Source organism: Nasonia vitripennis, chromosome 4 (assembly GCF_009193385.2).
Source record: "Nasonia vitripennis strain AsymCx chromosome 4, Nvit_psr_1.1, whole genome shotgun sequence".
NCBI classification, from domain to species: domain Eukaryota; kingdom Metazoa; phylum Arthropoda; class Insecta; order Hymenoptera; family Pteromalidae; genus Nasonia; species Nasonia vitripennis.
In genome coordinates this window covers 11659062-11681958 of record NC_045760.1, presented here as the reverse complement: position 1 = coordinate 11681958, position 22897 = coordinate 11659062, and the positions used below count along the sequence as shown (strand labels likewise).

Genomic DNA, 22897 nt, shown 5'->3' with positions numbered 1-22897 from the left:
TTTGCGAAAAACGTTAAGTTCTTTCAAAATTGTATGAACACTTTAATGACGCAATAATTTACATGATTTCTTTGAAACTACTTTAGGTACATTGTAAACCGATGTACTTTATTTTCTTCGTATTTTCGCAAAGTTTTTACTTCATCAGGTTATTCTTTTGTAAGTAATTTCACATCCAATAAATGGCTATATGACAAGGCTGATCGATAATGAATATTTTCAAAAGCATTTTTTACTGTCAATGTTGCTTGACATTTAAATAAAAATAGAACTCAAAAGAAACTTAAGTCTAAATCTTTAAAAATCAAAAACTCTCTGATTTGACAAGATTATGCTGATGTTGCAAGCCCTCGATCAAGTCCATATGATGCGGCGCTTGTATGACATTGATTTTTCGTTCGCGAAAGTACTCAAGCCTCTGCCTGTGGCTATCCATAATTGGCGTGAGACTCACGTCTTTCTTAAAGTCGACCCGCTCGGCCTGATCGCTCACCTGTGCAATGCTATCGGGGATAGGTAGCGGCTTTGCAACGCCAATGCGCACGACGCCCTTCGGTGCGCCCTTGAGCGCCTGCACAGCTTGGTCTAGAGTCGCGTTCTCCAGTCCAATATCGTTGACAAAGAGCAGCCGGTCGCCCGGAATCAGTTGGCCGTCGACCTGGGCAACGCCACCCGGCACAAGGGATCTTATTACTATCACAGTCTCATTGGGGTTCATTGGATCCTGTAAAACATAATCACGCTGCAGAGATGAAATAATGACACGGAAACAATTTCATTTTCCAAATATAAACAAGACTTTTATAATATCTTCTATTCCAATGCTATAATACCTGATAATCCAAAATAGAGAACCCAAGGCCTCTCTCTCCTTTAACCAATTCGATGATCTGTGGCTCGGAGCTCCACATAGCTAGTCCAGTCAAAGGTTCCAAGGAGCGAGATTTCATTTTATTCAGACTAGCATCAGTCACAGTTGCCGTCGTTGTCGTCGAAGCTAAGGAACCATCTGATTTCGCCTTTACCAAGCGATCCGACGTAGGTAACAAATTTTGCAGCGAGCCACCGAGAATACTCTGCAATTAGACAAATTCCATGAATAATGATTTTACACAGCAGACGTATAATAGAATTTAAAATACAGCCAAGCTACATACTCTTGTTTGGAAGGCCGCTTGATGTTGGGCAGTATCAATTGGACATAGTGGATCCTGAGAAGCAATATTTCTTCCACAGACCATCCGAACATGAATCGGCAGTTCTTTTAATACGCTAACTACCTCCATGTGGTTAATTCCGAGTAAGCGATAGCCGTTTACCTGAAAAATTAATAGTATATTTATTTAATGACACGAGGTGTTTAATCACGTAATCCGTTGTTAGTGGGTAATAATCCAAATATATTTGCGAGCAATGCAACAAAACATTCATTGAAATTTGATATACCTCTAAAAGCTCGTCACCCGATCTCAAAATGCCATTCTGTCCAACTGGCCCTTCCGGCAGAATCGAGCGAATGTAATGATGAGGGCGGACTTCTTGTCCATTTTCAACATCAACTGTCCCTTCTAAACTAATACCGAGACCGCTGCCTTCCGCAAACTTCTTCAGTTGGGCCGCCTAAAACGAAGACACGAAACTCGATATACAATCACGTCCATCAACCAGAGAGATGGATATATAAGCAAACAGCTTGCGTATCAAAGAGCTTACCACTATCTCGATGTCCGGACCAACGATCTTCTGCCATTTGGCTTTGATGGCCGACGCAATTTTCGGCGTCAGCTCCGTGGAGGGGTCGCTAAGGAGAGCTTCGACATTCGTGACCTCATCCAAATTACCCATTAAAGCGTCTCGATCGATCTCCTGCAGAACTGCGCTGTCCACCGTGGTATGCGATTCATATTCCGGTTCGATCTCTAGAGTCGTGTCGCCGTCCTAAAATAATAGAAAGCTTTAGATAAATATCCGACAAAAAAGTGTTTACATTTCTCAACATTATTTTTACATCGCTGGTATTGTATAACTTACGGCACTAATGGGAAAAGTGGGCAGGCTGGTTATGGAGGGCGAGCTAGGCTGGGGGAGCCTTAGCTCGCTAGCGGCGATGGCTTGCTGAAGCTGCTCGTACTTGGGTCCGCGCAGGTAGCGCTCCAGGCAAAGTATGACAGTCTGGCCGGTGCTGCGCAGCACCTCGACGGCCTCGTGGTTCGAGTAGCCCTGGAGCGAGTGCCCGTTCACCTCAACGATGCGGTCGTTTATCTGGATCTTTTGGCTCAGATCCGCAGCACTGCCCTCGCTTATGCTCTTCACGAAGATGCCCGACAATTCCTCTGCAATCACGTTAATGGACAATGCTTTTCATGCGCGGAATCAGATGTTTTCGAGGACTCAACTTTTTCTCAGATAGGTCACTTTCATTTTTCTTTTTTGAAGGCTTGCGATCAGTTCACAATAGCGCGAAGGTAAGACTTTTATAGCACGCTCTCAATTATTTAAAAAATTTGAGCTGTATTACGTATCTAGTGTCATTAATTTAATAAACTACTACCCTTATAATAGAACGAGAAAATTCAATTAACTAATCGATTAAACGAAGGACGCGGGGCGTTCAAATTTTTTTAGATGTCTGAACTAATTACAAAGCCATCGGCAAACTGCCGCCGCAACCCATTTCCCGGCCAAACTTTTCTTTTATCTTATCCAAGAACTTTCAAGAGCATGAACATCGAAGCAACAACTACTCACCCTTCTCGCAAACATAGCCGGCAATGGTGATACCCAGACCGCAGCTGTCCTTCTTGAGCTCGACGGTGAATCTCTCCATCTCGGGCAGGGCGTTGACGTCGATCGGATCCATGGAGAGGACGGGAAGCTCTGTGACCGGCACCGACGGCGCGATGACGGGCAGCGGACTTCGGCCCACCTCCATGATGAGGCTCGAGCGACCCTGCAACGAGCGAGTACAGAGATTAGAACAATGGTGCACACTGGCAGCGAGACTGACGCGATTTATGGAGGGGCGGAGTCGAGGATTATTCGCGGGTCAGATGATAACACAGATCATGCGTTTGAGTATTGATTATTGACGAATCACGGATAACATCGATAGTATGAAAGGCTTGATTAATTAACGTTGCAATCAACGTTAGAGCGCGTATCAATGGTGAAGAAACCCGAGATAAAGCAGCTGCGTGCGCGAGCGTGTTTCGAGTTTATGCCTGGTAACATGAATCCGTATTGCGAATCAGGGACAAACTTTTACGGTGCGCGTGGTTTTGATTTTAACAGCGATTCTAGCTTTCATACACTAATTGAGATACGATGATCAAGTTAACGATAGCGGGGCCAACTCTCCTCTCGCGCTCATATACGCCGCACATAAAATTTACGATAATTTTAATCGCTTTTAATAAAATGCACTCTTTATCATGAACTTTACAAATAGCGCTGCAGTAACGAGACGATTCGAAGAACACGGCCAATTAAATGAAACGCAAACATCGCATGCTCGAAATTTTAATGAATCATTAAAGTTTGAGGGTAGTGTATATTAAAATCGAGCGACGGTTAAACAAATGTAGCAACATGCGAAGCAGTAACGCCCAACGTCAAAAAGCCAATATTGAAATACCTAAGCCGCTGAAAGAAAAATGGCTGCGCACGGAGTTAACAATTCGGCAAGATCCGACGGTATAGACACACAACCGAAACGAACTTCGCGGAACTCTATTCCCTCTCAACTGCAGCTGAAAACTTTTGTTTGAGTCAGTCACGAACTCGCAGCGAATATTTCGGAAATGGCACGTGGGAACTTATACACTGGGAAGCGAAAGTTTTGACGCAGTAACTAGCAAGGTATTAAATCTGCCCTACAACTATTTTAACTACGGCTTGGAGCTACTGTCACGGGCTCGAGAACTAAATTATTTATTATCGTTACGTCCGTCTCACGATTCTGGAAGAGAGTAAAAAGGAGTAGGAGGAGTCTTACGTGGGCGTCCAAATCGGATTCGGGTCCGAAGGCGGTGCCGTTGTCGTAGCTGTTGTCGCCGGCAGCCTGGGCTCGTCGGAGATTGTGGGCGTCGGCTCCGCTGCGCAGCAAGTGTCTGTCCAGTTCATCCGGGTCACCGAGGATCTTGGTCGGCACGATCGGAGCGTGACTGCCCAGTGCCTGTGAGCGTGGAGAAAGAGAAAATAGAAACACAAGGTCACGTTAGTGTAAATCGATGCATTCGCTTTCTTGGTTAACGTCGTTATACCGAGAGGCGTTAGACGTATTCGCACTAGGAAAGTAATCTCTATATTATTCAGCAGCGCGGCTACGGTATGTATATATAGACGGACAGAGAGAGAGAGAGAGAGAGAGAGAGAGAGAGAGAGAGAGAGAGAGAGAGAGAGAGAGAGAGAGAGAGAGAGAGAGAGAGAGAGAGAGACAGAGAGAGAGAGAGAGAGAGAGAGAGAGAGAGAGAGAGAGAGAGAGAGAGAGAGAGAGAGAGAGAGAGCTGTCTCGTTAGACAGGTGCAAGAGTAATGGTCCAGATAGTTTTCGGACTGTAATTGCTCCACTCTGAAAGATGAAGTTTAATGCCGCCACGAGCAGGCGTAAAAGTTTGGAGCTTGATTTACTACTCTCCCACTGTTTCTAGCACTATTTGTAGCACTATGGAGCGCTCTGTTGTTACTCTAAGCTTTTCGTTGCCGAGTTCAGCAGCGTATTCAGCGCATTGTCTAATGGTCACTACTTCAACTGATTGTTAGTCTAAAGTACTAACTAGAGATATCTATATAAGCTAGTACGTAATACATAAGTATTAAGAGCAAACATTTTTTCGCGTTTTCAATAATCTTGTAGAACGTGGAGTGATATGATTAAAAAACGTGACAACAAAGTGATATAAAATACTGAGAATATGTTTGAAATGTGTTACGACTGTGTTTGAGGTGCTTCACGCTATACGTATTCAAGTGCTTATGGATGACATTTACTTTTTTACAAAAAGTAAATACAATGGTCACGACAAGAATTGATGCTTTTATAAATCGTTATATAATGGCTAATAAAATTAACAATGTGCATCATGAAAATGTGTAAAAACTGTGCCGGGTAGTTGGGTGGCAGCATGCACTCTATCTAACGTAAGGCTGAACGTAAAGTAATAACGTAAAAAAAAAATCGTGTGACAAAAAAAGAAGTATTGTTTGTAACGTTGTAAGCATTATCAGAAAAAACATCTAAATTCTTCGAGTATTCATTGTCGTTTGAACTCACTCCATTTTTGTCCCTGTATACAGTACTCTGAAAATGTGTTTATTTTTAAAAAATCTCCCGCTTAAGCATATTTGATAAATGGATGGATTTGGTTATTTAAATTCGGAATGATCACATTGCAATGTTAAAAAAGAAACTAAACCTGAAAGTGTGTATACATCAAAATATAAGTTTGTGTAAACCCTGGTGATTTGTATGTGATATGGTGTGCACATATGCTCAAATTACGTGCTAGCTATGACATGAAAAACAATGTAGAATAACGAACTAGAGTTTATTGTATTATTTCGTATAGGTCAGTGCAGATGTTCAGACCGTATAGCTATGCAGTATTTACTCGGACTCACGGCGCCGTTGTTCGTGAACCTCGTAATCTCGTCGAATTCAATCCCCTCGCTCGCGAGTATAATCATTCAGAATTTAAAAATCCAGCCGAATAAACAAGCAAACAGAGTGAAAACGAGAGGGCGAGAGAAAACGCCAGTTTACCTGATAATCGGGCGAAGTGGGCTCGACGGGCCGAGCGACGACGAGACGCACGTGTGTGCCGGACTGGCGCAGCACCGCAGCGACCTGCTCGCTTCCCATTCCACGCAGGTTGACATCGCCGATTTGCAATATGTGATCCCCGCTCTGCAATCGATTGTCCTGGAAAAATCAAATATTTGGTCTTTGTTAATCGAGGACCTGTATATAATACGGAACCGCAAGGATAACTGCTTCCGATGTGACGTTCTAACTTCGTTCCATCTTATAAATCCAAAAAGATGGAGCGAAGTCGTCGCAATTGATCAAATGTAATTTTCTCTCGAAGAAGATTTCCAGCTCGAGTTTATCAAGTCCCATCTTGGTGATTAGCACTCGGAGTAATGAAAGCTTGATCCAAGAGATCACACTTACGCGATCGGCGACTCCGCCGGGAAGAATAGTCTTAACGACGACGCCGGTGCTTCGTCCGCCGATGATACCGAATCCAAGGCCACTGCCATCGTTGATCAGGTTGATTACTTCGACTTGCGCCCATTCGGTGTTCAGCTGAAAATTGCAGAAAAAAACTGTTAGTGATTCGTTATTCTGTATGTACGAGGCAGGATAATGTTCGATCGATGAAAAAATTTAATTTCGTACAGAGGGAATACGGGGCGGTTGTTTGGAAAGCCGCCGAAGAGATAGCATATTAATATTCTACCAAACACACTGGGAATTTCAATTATGTAAGTCGTTTTTTGCGCTTATATACACTTTTCGCTGCGCGTGTTTTTCGTCTCTATTTTCGCTTTCGCAGGTATTTCAATTTTAACGAAAAAGCGGCTTCGAGGCGGAATGCCTGGATTTTCGTGTACATCAATAACTGCGTCCTGTCATTTTTTAGCGAATTTTCACGATATTGGGTGAAAGCCCTACGCAATTTCGATATTCGAACTACAATAATGTACGTTATAACAAAACCCATGTAAATTGACATGATTATCTTCCGGCATTGGAACATGAATACATAGGAACGTGCGTACCGATGTCGAATTCATACAACCGCGATGAGTCGATATCGTAAAAAAAAGGAATCGAGAGAAGCGAACCCTATGGAATAAGTCAACGCCACGCAGTATGGCGATCATAATTTTTTCGATACAATCGCCGCGAAAGCTCAATCGTTCGAAACATCCAATATCGCGGAGGCGCGAGAATGAAATTTTTCTAACGACAACAGCAGCAGCAGCAACAGTGGTAAAAGGGAGCCACGGCGGAAGGTCGAAGAAAAAGCTTGCAATTAAAGAGCAGTTTCTTCCGCGGCTTAAATTTCCCCGACGGCGCAGAGAATTGCTCGGCGACATCTGCAGGGGCAGCTTAGCGGAACGCGCAGAAAGGGGCAAATTGCAACGTAATAACGTCGAAAAAAAAGGTGAGGGAGGCGTGCCCGCCTCGAAAGAACGGCCAAGAATAGTTCGACGATAAACGTCGGCATTAAAGCCGATGAGCGAGTTTACGCCGGGGGGAGTTTACATCATCCTATAAACGCGCGAATGGGACACTTAAAAGGGCGCGCTCGCGCATGCATGCGAAGCGTAATTGATATGAAGCTGTACGCGCTCTGTATATACGCGCGACGCGTACGGTAAGCCCTGTGTACACGCGTGTACCTATACATAACTCGCGGCGTATAGGACTTTCTTGGCTCGAGTAGTAGCAGTCGCTGTCAGCGCTGCTGCTGCTGCGTCGCGGCAAACACCGCAGAGCACCAGTGAGATGATATATATGGGTTTCGATGCAGCCCCCGTCGCATGGAGTGGTGAGCAAGTGCGGCTCAATTAAAGGGCAATCGGTGATTTAATTGGAACAGGCATGCCGGAGCCGGGGGCTAAGTGTGGAGAGCTTCGCATCGCTAACGATCAGCCCCCCATCCGCGCGTCTCTCGTCACGTCGCTGCTCTATTCTATATGTATATGCGTGGCATTTCGAGAGCTGAGTAACGTACGCGATGTAGTGAAAAGCTGGCTGTCACGCGTAAATGTGTTATACGCGTTTTGTGTGAAAATATTTAATATCTACTCTGTGTGCAGAGGCTCGAGTGGCATCTTGATTACAAGCAGCAGAGGAGGAGGAGGAAAAAGCAGCAGCACTGAAGCTCGGAAAAACGCGAGCATTTTTAATAATAGATAAAGTTTGGCTCGCGATGAATGGACGGGAAACAAAGAGCGCGTGAAGCTCGTTTTCTGCTCTACTTCGGCTCATATTCAGCGCTAAATACTAAGCTGGAAGTTCCCCTTTGAGAGTTTATTTCACGTAATTGTGCAGCAGAAAGCAGCAGGTAATAGATTGTCATTGTTGTGCGAGATATGCTTTCATTGCTTCTAGCAGCATACATATATATGAGAGCGATGCACCGCTGCGCACTTTTGTCTGAACTTGGCTTTTTGAAAGGCAATGCACAAGGGAACCAGAACGTCAAAACAATTTCATAACTGCACTCATACTATCGATGCGTATCAGAGCTTCGAATCACGATTCGTTTCATCTCTCGAAAAACTTACTATGACAGGCTTTCGAAAGCGTGCACGTAAAAGTCCGTGAAAAAAATCGGAATAAAAGTTTTCACGCAGACAGCCGTCAGAATCCACCCTCGTTTATTGTTTCTCTTTCCCCCGCTCCGCACTTTCGGGCCTCTTTTATTTTTTTTGTGAAAAATTTGCCTTCGCCATTCATTTCGTCTCTCCTTTGTCAGTCGCGCGCGCGCAGAGGCGTCGGCCGTTTACAATGTTTTTGCCGTCAGTCGAGCCCGTTTTTTCCTCGCTGCACCGGCGCTGGACAAAAGAGCTTCCGAGGCTGGTTAAAAGAGTTATACAGCGCGTCGACAATGCTTCGTTATCAGTGCAAAAAAAAGAGCGGCAGCTTCGACAAGTTGTTGTCGACTCGTATGTCTGAGCCTAATGAAATGTCCACTTAATTATTATAATTCACGGCAATGTACAACTGTTGAGCCTTTGTCGTTCATAAAGAGTTTTACTTACCACCATGTCACCACTCTTGGAGGCGTCGCTGACGGCGGAGTTGCTCCTCTCGACGACGAGGCCCCCAGAGACCGGAGGCTGGCTCGCGGCTGTCGGTGCTGCTGTCGCGGAGGCGCTGACCCCCGCCGGCTGGGCAACCGAGGACTTGGCCGAGCTCGAGATAGAGAGGGATACGGGCTCCTTGTCGGGACTCGCGCTGCTTCCGGTCGCTGCTGCCTGGACGACTCCTCCTCCTGCCGCTGCGCTTGCACCTGGCGCCCTGGACAACTCATCCGTCGCTAGGGGACTCCCAATGTCTGCGGATCAGAGAAGAGCAAAAGTTTCGTATTAAATATTCACGTGGCTGGGAAAGTTCATATCGCAGGTGATGAATGCGGGATCGAGGCTCGCTGAAAAATTCAATTCGTTCTTGTGTTAAATTATCATTTTGCCCGCGCGGGTGGTATGCGCCCGCTACTGCGTCGGCAAGCGGTCCCAGAAGTAATTTAAAGATCCATTAGCCTCGTCGAACTCGTCTCGTTTCTCTCTAATCCTCGGTATTACGCTGTACTAGTATTTGATGATCTCCCTCACTTGCGACTCTAATCCGGCCGAATTGGGTAACGCAGTAAAGTGAAATTGTACGAAATTAAGTTCGAAACGTCCTCGCTAGACGTTTATGTTCTCAAGGATGTGTGCTGTAAATCTCGAGATTAGAATTTTCATTCATTTATATACCAGTTGCAATGATTTGCAAAAGATTCGTGCTGGAAGCTAACATTCGCTAATGACCAACATCAGTTAGGCACTTGACGGTCGAAATTCAATATCAACGAGCGCTGGAATATGCATGCGACACAGAGGGTAAGTAGTCTTAATCTGTTTCGGTCAGGCATCTTGCGAGTCGAGTTGCCCAACTGTAATTACGCTCATAGCACTAGGACGGCATAAGCGGTCTAACTTTCTGATCCGCGTTATGATCATTAGCCTTAATGCCTCCAAATATTAAGCCGAAAACTTTATTCATTACTCAAAGACAACCGCTATTGTATCTCTGTGGGTTATATATATTATATTCAACGGTGATAAACGAAGCCATTGAGTAAAACGATACACCAAATTATCGCATTATATATTCATATTTTCGAATTTTCAATTAGACCCAAGAATAGCAACGCGCGGCCATGAATATTTCAATGTTGTATTTCCCGCATCGATTATAACGATGCCATTACTAAAATCAACTTCGTATAATCACTCGTGTATAATACGCAGAGACAATGATACATCGGAGCGCGGCGGAATATTAATAATTTCGCGAATCCATTTATAATTCCTTTTGCATGCGTCTCTTTACCAATCATTTAAAACGAACGCTCGCGTTAATCGGTCGTTCGCGAAACACGGAACAAACAACAAAATTTCATCGCGGAAAATTCGTTAAACACAATTATAGGCTGTACGCGTATAAACAAGTGTTTCCGCATGAAATTTCCAGCGGTTCGCAGATTTATATTTTCCGCGCGAAAACGCGAAAAAGGGAGGGAGAGAGAAAAGCGCGAAAGCCGCACAGGCCAGACGCCGGGCCGTATAACGATGATCTATTGTGCATCAATGGCCCCGATGAGATTCGGCGCCGCGTATGATTGATAGGCCCAGGCGTACATTTTTCAGACGACCGAGGGAGAGCTGATAGCGCGCACGAAAAGTGAACGACGCGATATCATCGATTATCATTCGTCATTCGACGCGCTTGCTTTTTATATTTTTGGCCGTCTCTTTCGCGCGCTCGCGGCGACCTTGCTCGATACCGCTGAACTGTCGTTCGCAGTGTATAAAGTCTTCATTTTTTATGTTCCCCCGAGTCGGCCGAAATATGGCTAGTCGACTGCTGCTCTAGTGAAGCGAAGGTAAGGTTAATCGATCGCGCTCGATTTCGAATTCGCAAATTCATCCTACCTCGTTAAATTCCATTTCCCCGCCGGATTTTTTGCTTCGACCTTCTCTTTCAGAGGATTTTTAACATTCGAAGCGACGTATACCGCCAACTTTGTCGTCGTATGAGTCGCGAACGATTTAAATAAAATATAAGCACTGGCAAACAGGCTCGAGGTCGATAAAAATTCCTATCGTAATCGATTTTCAGTTGACTACGGCAAACGGACACGGCATTGTCTCCCCTCGAAGAGAGCACAAACCAAGAAGGAAAAAAGTGCGGCGAGCAAGCGCAGCAAGTGTATGAACATGAAAAATTAATCCTTAACATGTTACCCCGTGTATTGATTTTCGCGTCACACTATTCATACAGCTGCGCACCGCCCGCGCAAGTAAATACGTACGAATTTTAATGCACACCGTATTACAAGAATATGGCGATGGTTCGATAAAAATTCACAATTGGTTCGTTTTCAATTACGTCGATAGTTACGAACAATTAAGCGATCCATCAAAGCTGCTTTTCCGCATTTCACAAACATGCCAGTGATGTGAGAGTTAAACGCGGCGTGAGATCATAGCGCTGAATTCTCGCAAAAGCATGCCGCACAAAGCTCGCATGCGCCTTTCGTATTGTTAAGTATATGCATTGAGAGTCAGGCGAGCCGAACGGCCGCCGCGGATCGAATGCGGCGAAGCGCGGTTAAGCTTCATCCCACCGAGCGATCACGTGTATCGATCGCGATAAAAAAATACTGTTTGAAGCGCATTTTTTCGTTTGGAAGCTTCAAAAAGAAGCACAAAAATGTGCAGCTTTTTCGCTTCTCTTTTTTCATGCCGCGATTTTGGCGTCGGACTGTACGTTTTTTTTGCCGATTCGAACGCACGAAATATCAATTTCACGCTGAAAAGACTTGGCGCCGCGAGTTGCATTCGGTGTGACCGAATTTAATTACCGGGCTATAATTTCGGAGGAAAAAACTGGCTTTTGATTACGCGCACAGTCGACTCGTTTGGTGCGCGGTCGAATTGGCTAATGAAAACGTTGGGACCTTTTGATTTTCATTCGAATTAAAAGCACGCCGCACGCGACGGATTTGCAATTCCGATCGGCGTGCACGCATCGTCGACACTTCCGTTTTGGATTTTCATCCGCTCGAGAGATTAACAAATAAATCATCTCGACAAGTTGGATTTTTTTAAAACGAACTCTTCATACGCATAGCGATAGCGTAACAGTTACGCGAGAGAGAATTTCTTGAAACTTGACGTCGGATGCATTTGACACTTTCTTGCGCTCGCCTCCCTTGAAATGTATTTCGAGAGCTTTCCGGATCTCTGGTCGCGAATCGAAAGTCAAACTCCCAAACTCAAAGTGACAGATCTAATACGGCTGAAAATATCGAATACAACGCCTGTGTGCGCGGAGAGGAGGAAACGTGTAGGTATATTCGGAGCGTCGAAAGAAAACGGGGCACAAAGTCCTTCCTGTATATCGGGAAAATAGCAAACAAACCTTTTACGAAGAAGCGTATATCCAACGTATATCCGAGCCAGTTTCGCGCATGAAATATTCAAAAGTTTATTTACCACTATAATATAACAACGCGCATTAAGCCGCCAACTTTTTGACGCAATTATTCTTCCGAGCGCATAAATATATAACGCGGCGCTCTTATAAGCGGCCCTTATATCTCATTCACTAATAATATCCTACTCCGACGGCGCCGCCGCGGCGCAACTTCGCCCGCACCGGCAAACTTCTGTCTAATTTACTTTCAAGATTCGCGCGTCAAATTTAAATGCGCCCAATATAAACGACTCGCTCTGCCACGGCGCTACATAATACACCTCCCGCGGGATATCATCGCCGCCTAGACGCCAGCGCCAAAGTCGACGTAAATTTATTCTCGAGCCGGCCCCGACTTGCCTCTCGCTCCCAGATGTATGCAGTATACACACACACACATACTCGCAGTCGCGATTTCACATTCAGCGCGCGATCTTTTAACCGCGCATACGATTTCCCGCCGCAGATGTGCGCGACGGTATAACTTTTGTATTGAGTGCAGTCCACGAATATGCATGTGTCTGTAGGGGTAGGGCACCGCCGAACTATGTGCACAGCCAATTAAAAGTTCCGCAACGGCCTGACGATTGCAATTTCCAAATAGACTCTGGGCAACTCGTTTTTCTTTCTCTCGCCCCCATTTTTTCATGCGAGTTGAGCTCATCCGTTCGCAAACGATGTATACAGCCAAATTGAGAGCATTGCGGCTAGTCGGGATGTACGTATATAGCGCGCATAGTTATTTGCTTTGATAATACCGGTTCAATCTTCTCGGTGCTTGCGTGAGAGCGAGGTAAATCACGGCGAAATTAAAATCCATTATAGGCGTCTACGCGCACCCGCTGAATGCACTCCAGCTCTTGCGAGCGTATTGCGTGAGCGAATCGTAAATACTTGAAAAATAATAATAGTACTAATAAAAAGCCAATGTGTTGCGAAAGAGAAACGCTTCCGGCTCTGATCAATCGAGAGTTTTCATTGAAAATAGAAGAAGCAGAACAAAAAATTCATATCAACAGCACGCAAAGTTAACAAGAGAGCAATTCAAAGTCCAAGAGAATATTGTTGCGCCTTAAAAACCGGCAATCAAGCATGGAAGAAAGATGCGATGTTTATTCATAAGTGATACTGAAGCCCCCACGAAAATTGCAGATAAACCAGACGCATTTCATTGCACGCGCAGTAACAGTTTACAAGTCTACTTGTACATCATATTCATGAGTGCTGCTCCGTCGCGGTCTGACCATTCTCGCGTGTTACTACTTCCCTCCGCTCGCCGCTACTTCGACCCGCACCTCTTCCGTCAAATCAACAACTTCCTCGTGCATACCATTCGCGAACTTGGCGCTTCAAATGCAAGTGGCTGGTTATATTGAATAAAATCGCAAAGCTCTCTCTCTCTCTCTCTCTCTCTCTCTCTCTCTCTCTCTCTCTCTCTCTCTCTCTCTCTCTCTCTCTCTCTCTTCCGCTCGCTTCCAACTTCACGTGAGTACACAAAGTCCTGCTCTGCTTTGCTTATTTTTCTCTGCACTCTTACTGCCGCACGCTGCCTTCGGGCCTATTCTTTTGTAGTTTGTTGCATGCGCTATTCTGCAACCTTCAACGTGATATAATATTCACTGGAGGCTGCAACTTCCTACAACACTTTTTTCCTGCTTCAACATCTGTCGCTGACACATAACCTGCAAACACGCACGGCTTCTCTCCTCGCTGCACGGCGTCTCTTTTTCCCTCTACCATCAAACACAGTAAGTTGTCGACAGAGACATAACATTGTCTAAAATGAGCGGAAGTGGTGGGAAAAATGCCGAAACGCCCGTTACGTGTGCTCACTGCAACAAAACAGCCAGGGGAAAAATGAGGACCTGTGAGTTGTGCAACAAGCATTTCCACACCATTTGCGTCGCTCTACGGTCCATAATGGTGGGAGATGCTCCCACACTCGCCTGTGCTGCCTGTGCAGGGGAATACGCCGTCGTCACGCCCAAGATCACGCAGACGAGGGCGAAATCGGCGGGAGCGACAGCAGCAACGGCAAACACATCCGCCAAGGGCACGCCTGTAACAGGTGTGCCCAAGAAGAATAAGTCTGCGCCCTCATCTCTTGCCGGCTCCAGAACCCAGTCGCCTGCGAGAACACAGGCGACGTCCATCGAGGGGTCCCTCAAGGACATCTTCGCGGCACTGGACGACATCAGGAGGGTCCAAAATGAGGCCCTTCAGGCACAAAACACCGCGTCTGAAAGGGTCTCACGAATCGAGAAGAGACTTGGCCCCCTAGAAAAACGCCTCAAAGCCCTTGACGACTTGCCTGCGCTCAAGACTCGGCTAAGCAATGTCGAGTCCTCCATCTCTGAGCTGCAGGCACAATACCAAGAGCTGTCGTCAAGGAGCTCCGCAGAGCAGCAGAACAACAGCATTGTTCCAGCCTCGGAGGAGATCAATAACCTCCGCAGCGAGCTGGCTGAGATCAAGAGGAGGCAGGAGCGCTCTGCGGGCAATGTGGTGGTGATCACCGGCCTGGCCTATGCCCAGGAGACGTCACTGCAACTCCTGACTTTCTCCGTCCTGGCTGCACTGGATCCCACGGTCCTGAAGCGGGACGTGGCAGCCGTCAGGATCATGGGGAGACTTGACGCAACCAACATCAATGCGCAAGGTGACAGCAGACTCCCACCTCTAGCTGTCATTCTCTCTTCCAGTGCGCTGGCCCGCTCCATCATAGTGGCCAAAGCCAGGAAACGCAAGCTTTACACTAGTGAATTGGATGATGCACTACTGGAGGAAGCGAGAGCTCTCTGCCCAGACCACCAGGGACTCATCAACATCAATAAGCTGCTTCCTCCAGACATCCATAAGCTGCGAGTCTAGGCCAGGCTGGAGGCAAAGAAGAGAAGGGGATGCCGCTCTTTCGTGAAGGACGGCAGGATCTTATCCGTTTTGGCGAGGACAACGAACGGGCCACCATCATCACTACAGATGCTGATCTTGAAGCTTTTTTAGCCCGCACGTCGCCAACAGCCAACACGGACACCACACACTAAAACACATACACATCATCCCACCAAAACCACCATCTAAAACATCAAACTCATCCACATCTACTTCTAAAGCGTCTCTGTCTGGGGGCCTAAGGGTCTGTCATTTCAATGCGAATTCCCTTACGGGTCACATTGAGATGATCAGGTTCTTCTTGTCCACTCGTTCCCCCTTCCATGTAATAGCTGCAACTGAGACCTGGCTAAGCGACAAGATATCGTCCATCCCTTCACTGGACGACTACACTCTGTACAGACGGGACAGAAACAGGAACGGTGGAGGTGTGGCCCTCTACATTCATCACTCATTGACAGCTAGTATTATTTCGTCATCTGACGGTGAATGGTCGGGCAAACCAGGTAAGCCGGAGTATCTTTTCTGTGAAATCACAGCTAAGGGAATATCACCCATCTTCGTGGGGGTTGTATATCGCCCTCCTCATTCTCCCTTTATCCAGGGATCTAATTTCATTGAACAACTAACAACACATATGCACAATTACTCCACGAAGGTCATCATGGGAGACTTTAATGCAGACCAACTTTCCTCGTCTGAAGACGCCAACTTCATCAAGGCTTTCATCGACGAAAACTCCCTTACTTCTGTGCCATATGGTGCAACCCATCACAGACAGGACTCTGACACCTGGCTCGACCTATGCTTAATCGATGAGCACGATCGCCTGCTCTCATATTGGAAGACAGACACTCCTTTCATCAACGGACATGACCTTATCACAGCCACACTCGACATACAGATTCCATGCCAAGTACCTGCTACATACACCTACAGAAACTACAAAGGAATTTGTGCTGAGAAGCTAAGGGACTTCCTTACCGCATGTGACTGGTCATCTTTCACCACGCCATCACTTAACGAATGCATTACAATCCTTAACGACAACATCACGAAAGCCATAAATCATCTCGCCCCATTAAAGGCTGTGACACCTGGACGTAAGCGTCACCCGTGGTTCACCGCGGCTCTTCGTGATCTTTTAACTGAAAGGAATAGACTCTACAGGCGCTTTCGCAGAAGTCTACCTTGGGATCTATACTTTTATAGAATCGCAAGGAACGACGCTCGTAGACAGGTCGAGGAGGCCAGGCTGAATTACTATTATTCACGCTTGTCTACTCTGACCGACGTTGCAGAGATATGGAGAGAGCTTGAAAATCTTGGTATTACTACCTCAAAATCTTCTCCACCTGCTCGGTTCTCTCCAGATGCTCTCAACAAACACTTTAGTTCCATCTCAAATGATCCTCAAGCTCCATCTGTTGAGGAGTATCTGCGAACCCTTGAGAGTCTAGACCTCCCTGAACATTTCATCTTCAGGGCTATCACAGAGTCGGACGTATCCAGGCCAGGGGAAGCGATGGCATCTCACAGGTTGTAATCTCCAAAGCATTGCCAATACTCGCTCCTTTACTTTGTCAAATTTTCAACCTGTCTGCGCGAGGCACGCTTTCCTTCCGCCTGGAAGTCATCGCTCGTAAGAGTATTAAACAAGATCAACTCTCCAACAGCTGCAACAGACTACCGTCCGATCTCTCTACTTTGTTTCCTATCCAAGGCGCTGGAGTGGCTGGTGCACAATCAAATCTCTGAATACCTTGAAACAAGACTTTATCTTGACAAATTCCAAACTGGTTTTCTCACTGGCCACAGCACGCAGTCCGGCTTAATTAAGCTGACTGATGATGTCAGGCTTGGGATAGACAGGAAGAAGGTCACTCTTCTACTTCTATTTGATTTTAGCAAGGCGTTTGATACGGTGTGTCACGTCAGGCTACTCGGAAAGTTATCCTCCTTCGGCTTCTCCAAGCAGGTTATCTTCGGGCTTGCATCGGGAAGAGAACAGGCCGTCATTGGTGACAACAATGAGATCTCTACCTTTCTACCACTAAACACCGGTGTCTCACAGGGGTCAGTTTTAGGCCCCTTGTTGTTCTCGTTGTACATCAATGATATTGGTTTTTGCCTAGATTCAGATGTGTCCCATCTAATCTACGCGGATGACCTGCAGATCTACAGCCAATGCTACCTCGAGGAGCTTGACTCCTGTTCTGTCAGGATGAGTGCTAACGCCGAGAGGATAATGGGCTGGCCTGCGCTGAATAGACTTAAACTAAATGTAATTAAAACTAAGGCTATCGTCCTGGGTTCCCCCTACTATATAAACGCTATACCTTCTACTGCTAACACCTATATAAATATAGGGGGAGCCCAGGTCAACTTTGAATCATCGGTGCGCAACCTGGGGCTGGTGCTTGACTCCAAACTTACGTGGAAAGAGCACGTTACACAAATTTGTAAAAGTGCTCACACTTTAATGTACCGTCTCTATTTTTTTCGGAAAAGCACTAGCCTTAGATTGCGCCAACATTTAGTGCAAACACTCCTGTTTCCCCTTATTGACTATTGCTCACTTGTTTACTGCGACCTGACTCAGGAACTTGACTTAAAACTGCAGAGGCTTGTCAATACGGGGATCCGTTATATCTACGGTGTGAGGAGGGACGAGCACATCTCCCCTCACAGGCGTGAGCTGCAATGGCTTAACACCGCCGGACGTAGGAAATACTTCATGGCCTGTTTTCATCACCTCAATACCTACTTATCTATTAACCTATTTTGATTTCCACGTCGCGCTCAGGCCTGTGAGGGGTGACGTGACTCCACTGGACATCCCGTCCATCAAGACGGAGACGCTGAAGAATTCATTTTTCATCAGCGCCTCCTACCTCTGGAATAGCCTTCCATCTCATCTTCGCAACACACTATCCATATCACACTTTAAACAAGCAGCTAAAAATTACTTCTTCAATCTGGAAAACACATAAACATCACACAATCATACACACATTCTCATTCATCTCATTTCACTTCATTCCATTTCACACTCTTCACACGCACTAGCACTCTTACACAAAATTTTAATTCTTTTTATAATATAGTATAATTGTATATGTACAACACAATGTACAACAATAAAAAACAATTAAATCTAAATCTATAATCTCTCTCTCTCTCTCTCTCTCTCTCTCTTTCTCTCTCTCTCTCTCTCTCTCTCTCTCTCTCTCTCTCTCTCTCTCTCTGGCTCTCTTGCGTGTACGTACTATATAGGCGGAACGGAAAGTTCGAAGCGCGGGAAATATAAACGGCGAAGCTGGGAATATCGTCGGGCTATATCGGGGCGCCGAGTGGACACTTTCTGCCGCAGGCAGAGCTCGGCTAGATTATCGCGCGCGCGAGCCAATGTACGGGAGTAGTAGTGCGTTGTGCAGCAGCCTGCTCTTTCTCTCTCGCTCTCTACCCCCCGGAATCGCTGGCGTACACGATTGCTCAATTAACTGCAGAACTGCCGACAGTAAAGGGAAGCCGAGGCTCTCTTTCTCTCTGTGCGCGAGCGCGCGTTTTTTGCTCGGATCTCTCCTCTTCTTCGGCCTTTGACGGGCGAAAAGAGGTGGCGTGGGAAATTACATGAGCTACTCCCGCGAGAGCCGAGGCGAAAGGGGCACAGCCGACTCTTTACGAGCCTGCTGGCATGTAGATTTTTAAAATTTTTTTACCAGTTCGAGTTTCGTGCGCTACAGGACTGGACTTTTTCGGCAGACCTTTCGTTGACGTGCATACTTCGATCCTTGTTGCGCAGCAGGGTACGCACGCTGGTATTATGATGGTACACTTATACAAGTTGGAAGATAAATAATGCTCCCGCTGCACGAGGCTTTGCATGAGAATAGACGTTTTCGGTGAAAAGCCTCGGAGTTCCGCTTCTTTAGAAATTTTATATTACGTGGCTGACTTGCGCAATTTTTTTCACGAAATATAAGATTATTGCATTTTTAGGTAGATTTTTTATATTAAAAATTGAGACGGGAATTCTATCGGTGTAAGAAAGTGTAAACTTCATAAGCACTTAAGTTCGAGCATTTTTCATCGTAACCCTAATATTGAAAGGTTCTCAGGAAAGATTTAGAGCGTAAGGATTCACGTCGAATTGGGATCGTATTTAAAATTGAAAAAACGCTCTCACTTTATCGAGCACAAGATTTTCGAGGCGATGCATTTCATACGAACTCGTGGAATCCCTCTTTTCAGATAATTGATAATCGATAAAACCGATAAGTTCGATTTTCATGATGGATGCGGGTATAATTATGATAAGAAGCGAAAGTTGAATTTAGCTTATGGCATGATCGCGATAAATACTTATCGAGCGTTAATAGTTGTTACGCAACAAATGCGCACGAGCAGTTCCCGGCTGAGTAATCGAACTCATTATACGCGTTATATCAACGACACCTGTCGAGTCGATATACCCATTACTCTCGCGCGATGAAAGATCAAAGCGTCTCATTTGCTCAGAATAAATGATGGATAAACGCGCGTTCGAATAATGAACTCGAGAAAATATCCCGCACACAACGACGCGAATTGAACAACGAGCAACAAAGGCCCACGTTTCTGTAGAGTCATTCTTCTCGTGGATGTCGTTTGTAGCCCTATTCACGAGACGCGCGCGTATCGATCGGGCTTCCAGCTGCATCTATATTTATGGAAAAGCTGAATTTCAATGACGCGCCGGGGAGACAGCGCGAAATGCTCGGGATACATAATCCCTGACGCTCACTCCGATTATGCACCGACGCACGACAAAATTTATCATTCAACGAAAGCACTCGCACCCGGATGGAATATCGAGCGTAAATATTTTTCTAATTGAAGAGCTTTGTCGAGTAGAGACGGGAGAGAGAGAGAGAGAGAGAGAGAGAGAGAGAGAGAGAGAGAGAGAGAGAGAGAGAGAGAGAGAGAGACAAAGATAAATTCCTTTAGTTGCGCTGCACTTAGCCTTTTTCCGCGCGATAATGGGACGCCCGTGTCTAAATTCATTTCGCAGGAAGTGTTATCATCAAAGGATCACAAAGTGCGCGGGGCAAATAACTCATTTTAATTTGGACTGTTCTGCGCGCTGCCGCGCGGCTCAAGACTTATACAACTTTTAGAGGGTATTTAATTAAGAGCTGAATGCCGAGAAAGAGTTCCCGGTGTTATTGGTCGGCATCAAAGCTTTTACTGTGTGTAATTTCCTCGCAGCTCTCTTTTTTACAAGACGCGTTAAAGTCGGAGAAGGAGGAGAGAGATTGTATACTATAGTTCACGAAGTTGATTTACGTTAATCTCGAAAATAACTCGAAAAGAAGCATATTCCTCGTCGGGGATTCTTTCGATTGAATCGTGCGCAGTGCGCGGTGGGGTAAACACGAGGCTCTTTAATATAAAAGCTCCCGTATCACTTCAACATATTAAAATCTCCGGCAGAGTAGACGATGAGGAAAATTATTTCCAGCCGAACCCGCGTGTTCATAAGCACACGATCGCTCAATCTCGCCATCTTCATATCCATCAAGAGCGCGTCTCGGCGGCGCGAAGAAAGAATTACAAGAGGCGCGAGGAAGAATGTTCAACCCTCCGGGGCTTCGGTTCGCACGCGCGTACAAGAATCTTTTTACACCGACGACGCTACTCCGGGAAATTCGCAAGCCGAGCACGCTACATCATAATATCTCCGTTAAATAAAAGAAGCGGAAGAGCCAAGGAGGTGGAAAAAGAGCAGGAAGAAGTAGCTGCGATGCGCTGAGGATGAGCTCGCTTGCGCCGAGCAAACTCGATGTTGGTAATATACAGTCGCACAAATTATAGCGAGCAGTGCAAGTATGCAATGCATATGGAGATTGAGCCTACCTTGGGCGCTTCTTGCAACGATCAGCTCCACTAATCCCCGGGCTTTCTGTAGGATGGATATCGCCTGCTCGTGGGAGATATTCGAGTCCAGGGGCTGTCCATCAATCGCCAATATCTGGTCACCCTCGAGCAGTCGACCGTCGCTGCAACACAAGAATAGAAAGCATCTTTGAGTATACGCACACGTATACAATGCGGCGCAATAAACGACCGGCTTCTAGTCGTGCGTGGGACACTGCACGCGAGAGAGCGAGAGCGTAGGCCGCTATACGTGCGCGCCGCGCGTTATTCGCTCGGAAATCCCGCCTCTGCGCCGTCCTGCAGCGCAGATAATGGCAGAGCTTTCGCGCGCGCGGTTAATGCCCCACTTGGCCGTTTCCTGCCCGCGGAAAAATCGCCTCCACGCCAGCACACACAGAGGGCCAACGACGCGCGCCACTCGATCGATATACGCTGCGGCGCTTCGCACTCGACTGCTGTACACGCTGCTCTCGCTCTGTTCTCTCACCTTTACCTTAGTATTTTTCGTTCTCGAGTCCGGTGTGCTACAACTTAGTCGGGTGCGCAATGAAGCCTGCAATTGATTGAGCATATTTTTAGGCCAGCTTTTAAATTGATGACCACGTGTAAAATAACAGGCCTAAGATCCGGTCGATAAAGATAAATTGATTCATCGACTGAGCCTGTAGCGCTCTATATGTATTATACCTGGCTCAAAAATCTATTGTAACGCGGCTCGGTGGGCCGTGAAATAATTTAATTTGTTGCTCGCTCTCTCTCTCTCTCTCTCCCTCTCTCTCTCTCTCTCTCTCTCTCTCTCTCTCTCTCTCTCTCTCTCTCTCTCTATCTTTCGGCGGCCGCAGAAAATTGTAAAGACTTTGCCAATTACTCCGCGGGATGTTTTATTCAAGACCGCGACGTTCGAAGTAGAACGACACAGTATTCGATCGGACAGAGGGAAATCTTGTTCCCGAGCGAGAGAGGATTCATTTATTATTTTATACCTCGGATTCACACTCAAGATTCGGGGGACAAAGCGCCTTTTAATCCAGAAATGTACGGCGCCGCGATCCAAAAACATCGCACCTATATTTACGCGTCCTGAATTGCCCCTCAGCAGCAGCAGCACACAGCGTCTTTGCAGTTCCGCGCGCAGCGCGTTAAAACGCTGTTTAGCGCGGCTGCGCGTAATTTATTGACGCACGCGCGCTTTTGATATCGTTCGCAGCAGCTGATGCATCATCAGCGGTCCTCAAAAGCGACGCACTCGCGCGTTACACACGTCGTAAATCACCGCAGACGCTGCTGCTGCCCCTGTTGCTGGTGTATAAACTGTGTATGTGTATATGTATATATAACACACACACACACGTGTATAGCGTACGTGTATCGGGGAAATCAGGCGCAGGCGCGCACCTCGCGTGTCTCGCTCTTTTGTTGTCGCGCACAAATGACGCCGGGTCATTAGCCCGAAGGGCTTGATTTTTCATGAAAACATTATGCGGGAACTTGTTATTCGCAAAACATGGCCTGAGAGAGAGAGAGAGAGAGAGAGAGAGAGAGAGAGAGAGAGAGAGAGAGAGAGAGAGAGCCAAAATAGCTTTATTTTCCGCTGTACGTGCCGCGTTATGCATTTTGTTTCACGTGTAATAACAATAATACGATGTTCGCGAGTGCGCGAGAACATTTTTGCGAAGCATATTTATGAGTCGCGAATAATTGGAGCGTGCGAGACGGTGTGTTCACGATCGAAAAATGATCCGAGAGCACTCGAATCAGTTAATCAAGAGCCAGCATCGCCGCCGCGGCTGCGTTTTGCGCGCATTGATCGCACGCGCGCGAATTA

At 46.3% G+C, this 22897-nt stretch overlaps 1 protein-coding gene across 7 annotated transcripts in view; it reads right to left on the bottom strand.

Moving 5' to 3' along the window:
- Positions 1–22897, bottom strand: part of LOC100114281 (multiple PDZ domain protein) — an 83950-nt gene that overhangs the window by 33430 nt on the left and 27623 nt on the right. For 2 of the 7 annotated variants that reach the window (XM_031929715.1, XM_032599548.1), the window contains 13 exons: positions 21052–21194; positions 8778–9073; positions 6172–6306; positions 5761–5919; positions 5272–5298; positions 3995–4174; positions 2749–2950; positions 2032–2333; positions 1714–1938; positions 1447–1620; positions 1158–1319; positions 834–1076; positions 494–742 (listed from right to left, as the gene is read on the bottom strand). In XM_031929715.1, coding sequence (XP_031785575.1) covers positions 494–742; positions 834–1076; positions 1158–1319; positions 1447–1620; positions 1714–1938; positions 2032–2333; positions 2749–2950; positions 3995–4174; positions 5272–5298; positions 5761–5919; positions 6172–6306; positions 8778–9073; positions 21052–21194 — 2497 coding nt within the window. The remainder of the gene's footprint in view (positions 1–493; positions 743–833; positions 1077–1157; positions 1320–1446; positions 1621–1713; positions 1939–2031; positions 2334–2748; positions 2951–3994; positions 4175–5271; positions 5299–5760; positions 5920–6171; positions 6307–8777; positions 9074–21051; positions 21195–22897) is intronic. The other 5 variants (XM_031929717.2, XM_032599549.1, XM_031929718.2 and 2 more) reach the window with 3 other exon arrangements.